Genomic DNA, 8566 nt, shown 5'->3' with positions numbered 1-8566 from the left:
ATTGTTTCACCGCCGGAGCAGATGTAGACAAGAATGACTCCTAAGCGATTGAGGTGTTCTGTTGTTGGATGTAATAATGAACATAGCAGTCGTCATTTACTCCCGACATCTGAGCCGCTGAAGACGCAGTGGATTACATTTGTTTCTGAAGGGAATGCGCCTCCGATCTACATAAATGTGTCTATGTTCGCGCGAATCATTCATGATCCAGCCTCATCTACAGAAGAAGTGAATATAATGTTTTGTAATGAATCTTTGCAAATTGCCTTTCCTAATAATGTGCTAATTAGCAAGTTTCACGATGAATGCGGCTAAAGTAAACAGTCTCTCTGAGAGCAGCTGGGAAGAGAGGGGCAGGGTCAACAGAGCTCATTAACATTTAAAGGAAAATGCTACAAAAACGGCTTGATCTGAAAAGAGCTGTTTTTGACAGGGTAAAAAAGGCGTTTTTTACACTACCATTGAGAAATTTTAACCAAACTATGTTACAGACTTTTAATTAAGACCCTAAAGAATCATATCAACTTGTGTAAAATGGGCAGCCTATGACCCCTTTAAGCCAAATTAAATCCCCTTATTAATTCAAGCGTCTTTAAACAAACAGTTCTATATTTAACAGCTGAAGTTTTCATTCAGAAATGACAAAACTGCTAATTTTCATCGGGAGACTACATCACGTATTCAGATGATTCACTAACACTTTACAATAAAGTCATTAACAAACATAATAAAATACTTAACAGATCAGTATGCACATTCAGATCCGTTAAACATTATATAACTTGATGTGTGTTTATGGTATACTAATCAAGGTATACAGTTCTTATGTATCTGATATTCAAATTATCCATTGAAGTACAGTATGTGAAGAAAACATTTTTTTTATAAATATTTATAACTATTTTTTTTTATTGTAAGTTTAGCTTGGGCCAAATACCTTAGAATAATTTAAGAGGGGTCTGACCTCTACTCATCTAGCTTTAGTGGTTCACACTTCTGGGCTGGACCTGATTTGGAACATCATACACAGAGAGCCTCTTTTTACAGGCATCATAAACATACATGCACTATCAGAAAACAGGGTGGAATCTCAGTTACACAGGACTGATTTCCATCAGTTCTGGTCACAAGACAAAATATAATTTCACATCAGAAGTAATAGTTGATTCATTTTCCTCATAAGAATCATTACCTCAGTGAAAAAGTATGTTTTTTTGGATATTTCTAACTTGCTTCTGTAACTGGAAAACTGAAAAATCTTTTGTGTCATACACTAATGAAAAACTGGTAACACTTTACAATAAGGTTCATTAGTTAACATTAGTTAACTAATTTAGTTAACATGAACTAAGCATGAACAATACATCTACAGCATTTATTAATCTTAGTTAATGTTAATTTCATATTAATGCATTATTAAAATCAAGTTTTGCTCGTTAACATTAGTTAATGCACTGTGAACTAACATGAACTAACAATGAACAACTGTATTTTAATTAACTAACATTAACAAAGATTAATAAATACTGTAATAAATGTATGAATACATGAACTAATGGAACCTTAAAGTGTTACCGAAAAACTAAACTTCTTTATGCATTTATTTTATATTATTTTTTACAAGATACTCAACAACATAATTACGATACCTACAAATAAAAAAGCTCAATATTAATTTCCCAGGATGACTTCTGACTGGTCTGGCCTCCTTTGAAACATAAGAATCCATTGAAATTATGGACTGCTAATTCTATAAAAATATATATTTTTTGTCCTGTACTTTCAATATTTTGAATTTGGATTTTAACCACGTCAGCAATGGATTCCTGGTACTATTCAGACTAGTAAAAAAAAGGATGATAAACTATATGGGGATTCCTGATTTAAGAGGTCAATTCAAAGGTCTATGTACTGTGTGGGCTGAATTTCACTGCATCTTCTGATAAATGTTACAGCATGTAGAGAACAGGGGGAACACACCCTGGTCCTATCACGAACAGTTACTGATTCACTAAACCGGCTTTACAATAAGCTATGTAAAATAATATTCATGAAAGTGATAAAAACTGATACACACCTTCTCATGCCCTGCCTCACTGACCATGCATCAACCGACCCTTTATAAACTCAAACAGCTTTCTTGCTTCTGTCTAAGTGAACCTAACACCAGCCATTAATCCAGACATGGGACATCTGGAGTTAATACTAGTGCTAACATGGATAATAGGTTGCTTTACCATAGACAACAACGCAAATAGGTAAGATGCTCATAATTATTTAGTCATTTGGTATATTGTTTCAGAAGTAATGTGAATGTAAATCTAATTTAGCTTTTATAAAGTACCAGATTCAGCAAAATATTTGATTTTATACTAGTAAAATGATGTAGCCTACATTGTATACGTATTTATATGCATAATATGCAAATGCATATTATATGATAAATAAATATATAAATATATATTATATTACGGTAATATATATATTATATTAATAATTATTAATATATAAATATTAATAATTATTAATCTGTACGATCACATCAAACATCAAACTGGAGACGTTTCAGACGCGCGCTCCAACTTCACTTCAGCGCCAGGCTCGAGTCAAACGAGCACGGAAACGGTACTGTTCTCGCAGCGCTACAATTGCACGCACAAAGACACCGGCGCGCACTGTAGCCTTCATCATTTCATATCAAAGAGCGAAATAATCTACGTGCATGCAATGTCGTGGTCAGCTAAGTCATGAAGTTACCAGAAAGGCGATTAAAGCTGCCTTAAAACTGTGCATGCATGTAATATATTTTATATGAGTCACATGTCTCTGAAATGGTTTTCAAAACGGTCCTGCAGCAGCCCAGCACTGTCTCACTCATCTAACACACTCGATTCAACTCGTCAGCTCATTAATAGAGACTTTAAGACCTGAAGTGAGTCAGAAATGGTAAAGAGAATTATGAGAAAATACGATGCGTGTCAGATCCGCGTCATGTTCAGCAGCGGCAGCTCTTAAAGAAATAACAGCCAAAACAACCTAATAACCAGCTGCTGTGATGTCTGTTCATCAAGAAGAAAAAAAGAGGAAATCAATAACTTTTTATATAGCTTTAAGGATTTATATTTAATTTAGTATTTAGTGATTGATTGATAACTTCAATTTCAATTTCTGTATATTTCTGCTGAAGGGCACAGGTAGGCATAAATATGACATTTATTATAATTGGTTTATGTGAAGTTTGTTTTAAGTTGACTTAAATTAGAAGTTATTTTTTTTAAGTCTATAGTAAATGTTAAAATTGATAGCTCTCAATTATACTGTAAAAAAAGATTCCATTAAACAAATATTTAAAATATACTGTATGTTGTTTCTACATTAATTTAAAGATTTAATGTGAAATTATTGCAATATAAAAGTATATTTAAAAACGTTAATGTTAGGTGGGATTAATCGCGAAAAATCTGAAAAAAATGTGCGATTAATTAGTTAATTTTTTATCGAGTGACAGAACTATATATATATATATATATATATATATATATATATATATTAATTTCTATACAAAGTACATGATTCAGTGAATACTTGATTATCATGTGCATCAGGCATATTAATAGAGCAACACACTTCTAACAATTAGTTACATGAAAACAGGCAAAGTTAAAAACTGTAAGTGTAAAAGCATGTTAACATATCAGAGTTTGGCTATTTCTTAATTTTATACACAACATTATTGTACTGCCAAGGCATTAATTGTCACTTCCTTACAGTTTCCTTACAGATGATGTCTACTATTATTTAACAAAATTACACTACTTTCATGCCTTTGTAGATAAGAAATTCTTAAGCGATAATACAGCTAATCCAATACTTAACAAGCATAGTAAAATATAGCCAGCTTCTTCATCTTTTTTCCTGATATTAGTTAACTCAACCTGCTTTCTTATATCCTGTTTTTACAGATATGACGTGACAGGGAGAGATGCTGGTAAGAAAACTATCATGTAAAATGTAATATGGATAATGATTAACTAGGGAATTAGTGCTATTGCAAAATTTCCATATTTCAATCATTTTTTTTAATCTTTTCTCTTTCAAATATTCAGTAACATTTTAATATAAATAAATTACTGCAATACAAGAACTACTATGATCATATCCTACAAATCTGTGCAAAGACTATTATGATGTCTGTCTTATACTAATGAACACTGGGGAGAGACTTTGTTCTGTCACAAAAAAAAAACATGCTTGACATTGCACATAGTATTCAAGCTTGCAATCAAGCAAGGACACATATGATTACAAAATTACATGAGAACTGGTTGTAAACGGGTGGAGTACAGTAGGCCCCCATAAAGCATATCTAAGTTCCATGTCCATTACCAACACATTATGAACATAAAGTGCATTTATTGCATTGTACCACTGGAAAATGATTCACATCAAAATGTCAGCATTACTCATTCCTCATTTTAGGACTGGTATTGTTTTAAGAGCATATGCTTAAATAAGTGATCTAAAGTCAACTGGAATTCCTAGTATAGTCAATTCTTGATAATTTCTACCAATGAAAACTGAAACGTCTTGTTTTTCAATATTTTAAGCAGTGCTGGCCTCCTGTGATTTCAACAAAAACGAAGAACCTTTCTGCAACTTCCAACAAGACCCTGCAGATAATGGTGACTGGACACGTCACACTGGACCCACCCCAACCCCAGGCACTGGACCTGATGGAGACTATCCGGATGGAAGTGAGTATGAACACCAAAACCAACAAAAAACAATCCAGTGATCAGTCACTGAACTGAAGATGCATAATCACTGGGAAACAATATTCAAAACTGAATATTACTGAAATTATGGCAACCACAAATGTTTACAAAATTACAGTACACTGATTGAAGGGACATGCACTATAAGATGTTTTGTCAAGCAACCTATAAAATGATAAAGAACTTTTTTTACTGTTTCTTGCTCTCATTAAACTGAACCCTTTCCACCCCATAGCTGGCTTTTACATATATCATGAGGCTGACAACTCCGTAAATGGACAGAACGTACGCCTTCTCAGCCCAGTTATTAGTAGTGAACCTTCTGAGATCTGTGTACAGTTCAACTACTACATGTATGGCTCTGACAGCAGTAACACCCTGACTGTGTTGGCCAAACGTCCTGGCTCTGAGGAACAAATGTGGCAAAAAATTGGGATACAAAGCCCATCATGGCTTGGAGCCTCTGTCACAGTGCCCATACCAGCTGGACAGACTGCTCAGGTAAATGGGTCTGCTTACAAACAGTAAAAGATTGTCACTAGTGCTAATTCAAGTGTTTGTGTAAGGCTATTGATGTGTCATTTGTTCTTCTATAGTTCTAACATGCATTTTTAAATGAAATACATATGGGTACAGTCTTGTCATACCTCACTAAATTGCCAGAGTATTAAGGCCTTTATAGGAGACTTATTCAATTTCAGTGTGGTCACTGTGTTTATGGCAAAAGGCTATGTATTATAGTATGTCTAATCTATATAGGCCTTTTCTTCAGCATCAGTTAAAAAAGTCAATGTTACCAAGACAAAGAACACTTCTGAAGCTCTTGATGACAGAATGAACTTTGTGACTCTTACAGTGTGACAGGAAATCCCCGGTCAGTAAGTTTTAATGTAATTTTTCTCTTCTAGATTGTGTTTCAAGCAATGCGTGGGTTCTCTTCATCATGTGACACTGCCCTGGATAACATTGTCATCACCGAGGGAGCCTGTGCTGGTACTTTATATTTTACCCTTATTGCATGTTATAAAGATATACATTTTATATTATAATAATGATTTTATTATATTTGATTTTATACAGGCTGTATAGCTGGGTGTGATTTTGATGATACTGATGAATGTGGCTGGACAAATGTGATAACTAATGAAGAAATCTTTGGTTGGGAGTTTTGGACTGGACAGACAGATACACCAGGCACTGGCCCTGATGATGACTTCTCCAAACCAGGATGTGAGTCCAACATTCCATCCTGTCATAATATTATTATGCTTTCAGTCCTCTTCACATTCCCTATTTTCTCAAACTGTTTCTTTCCAATGCAGTGGGGACGTACCTGTTAATGGACTCCATCTATAGCATTGAAGGAGAATCTGCTCAGCTCTGGAGCCCCTCTACCTCAGCATCTGGTTGCCTACAGCTGGACTTTCATTACTACATGTATGGCAGTGCCGCCAACATGGAGCTTAATGTCCATGCAGTCACCACGGGTAAGAGTAACAAGCCTACGGTCATTCTATAGAGTGAATATTAAGAGTTTATTAAAACATCTGTAGGTTCAAAGGATAATTAGGAAATTAAAATTATGATATAAGAACATTATTCACATATACACACAATGAATCAACTTTCAAATCTACTTTCAAAAATGTTATTATACAGATTAATTACTAAGATTTTGGCTCAGTTTTGTTTTATGATTTATTTTTAGGTGTGGCACTTGGAGCCCCTATTTTCAGCCTCAAAGGAAATCAAGGTCAGGGCTGGAAGCCTGCAAGCATTCGCTACATTGGTTCAGCTGATTCAGTGGAGGTCAGTTTTATTCTCTCAGTTAAAAAAAATTTGTGAATGAGCTTTTTACATTTTTTTACATTATGATCTGGCCCATTTGAGTTATAATCTAATTTAATTTATCATAAATATTGCCAAAGGTTCACGTTTTTACATTGTAATTTACATTTTTCATTTCAGTTTGTAATTGTTGGTGTTTATGGTGAAACAGACAAGACAGATATTGCAATTGATAGTGTCTGCATTACCACTTGTACAGGTAGGTGGCAGACAATGTCACTAATGCCATTGTAAGTCTAAAAGTACCAGCTGTCATGTGATACATATTTTATGGATGATGCACCAGTATATTAATTGTTTTCTTGCTTGATTTTAGCAACTCCAACAACACCTAAACCATCCCCACCCCAACCCACTTCACCTAAACCATCAACACCACAACCCACTACACCTAAACCAACGACACCGGGTCCATCAACTCCTAAGCCAACAACACCTAAGCCAACTACTCCAGAACCAACACCACCAGGTAAGCTAAACTTGTTCTATTTTGATTAGAAACATTTATCAAAACATTATAACATTTGTATAGATAAACAAACCCTTCATGTCTTCCAACAGTGAACTGCCCTCCAGACTCTGAGTACATTGATTGCGGCCCAGCCTGTATTCCTTCATGTGCAGAGCCCTCTACTAACTGCTCTGGTTCTTGCATCAGCGGCTGCTTCTGTAAACCAGGATTTGTTTTCCGTGGCCGGCGCTGTGTTCCTATTGAGCAGTGTGGATGTCTGGATGAAGAAAACAATTACTTTGAGGTACAAGAGTTGTCGTTGTGAGGCTGCATTTTTATCCAGCTTTAGGACCTAAGCTTTTGCTCTAAAAGTCTTGGTCTATATTTACACTCAGCCTGGTGAGATCATATTTGGAGATGGCTGTTCCAAGTTGTGTCGCTGTGCTGGCAACTACACTTTCGACTGTGTGGACAACACCTGTGACCCTGTGACAGAAGAATGTCGGGAGGTTGGTGGAGTGCATGGCTGCTACCCTAAAGGTATTATAGAAAGCCACAACAATCTTCCCTAATCCACAATTATCATAACTGACAAGTGATCAAACAACATGCTGAATTGCTCATGTGATAGCTCATGTTTCAAAACCCACAAGCTTTCAAACACACAGACAAAATTTTGTCATTTGGCTGGGCAGTTATTAACTTGCAAACCAATAACTCTTGAGACAAAGCATATTTATGATCAAATTTGAATTTATATCTTTGACACCAAGGGATTTTTCACTCACAGGAACCTCCAACTGTATTGCTTCTGGTGACCCCCATTACAACACCTTTGATAACCGGCGCTATGACTTCATGGGAAACTGTTCTTACCTGATGTCCGAAACTTGTAACAGCACAGACGTGCCTTACTTCGCTGTGTACACAGACAATGAGAACCGCTACAACAATCCTCATATCAGGACGTGCCTTACTTCGCTGTATACACAGACAATGAGAATCGCTACAACAATCCTCATATCAGCTATGTAAAAGCAGTTCATGTCCATGCACTAGGAGTCATAGTGTCCATTCTGAAAGGAGGAACTGTGCAGGTAAGAGAAAAGAACATTATTTTCAATCTTATTTATCTATACACTATCATGTTTACAATAGTATTAGTGTACATATACTGTATACATCTAATTCAGTGGCACATTCAAATGGACAATTGTGTTTTCTGACTTTTCTCAGGTCAATGGTACCAAAGTGAACATTCCTCTGAGTCCTGTCAGTGGTGTTGACATTTTCATGTCTGGAAAGCACTACACAGTGGCCTTGAACTTTGGAGTAACTGTACGTTACGACGGAAACCACTATATGGACATTAAAGTTATCAAGGAGTGAGTATGGTTCTTATAAAAGTATTCTTAATAACATCTTTTATAACTTCTTTTATATCACTTTTGAATATCTCTACATGCTTGTGATCATTTTACAGCTATGAGGA

At 35.4% G+C, this 8566-nt stretch overlaps 1 protein-coding gene across 1 annotated transcript; it reads left to right on the top strand.

Annotated features, from left to right (window-relative positions):
* Positions 1–5918: 5918 nt before the first annotated feature.
* Positions 5919–8459, top strand: LOC107663253 (zonadhesin-like; the record flags this gene model as incomplete). Its single annotated transcript, XM_016453435.1, has 10 exons — positions 5919–6009; positions 6098–6262; positions 6484–6584; positions 6744–6822; positions 6940–7092; positions 7185–7378; positions 7470–7614; positions 7865–8029; positions 8092–8171; positions 8311–8459. Coding segments are annotated over exons 1-10 (1322 nt in total), but the record flags the coding sequence as incomplete, so codon positions are not given.
* Positions 8460–8566: the final 107 nt, after the last annotated feature.

This window comes from Sinocyclocheilus anshuiensis, unplaced genomic scaffold (assembly GCF_001515605.1).
Source record: "Sinocyclocheilus anshuiensis isolate Anshui unplaced genomic scaffold, SAMN03320099.WGS_v1.1 scaffold2574, whole genome shotgun sequence".
Lineage (NCBI taxonomy): Eukaryota > Metazoa > Chordata > Actinopteri > Cypriniformes > Cyprinidae > Sinocyclocheilus > Sinocyclocheilus anshuiensis.
The sequence above is the reverse complement of the archived record's forward strand: the minus strand, read 5'-3'. Positions and strand labels throughout refer to the sequence as shown.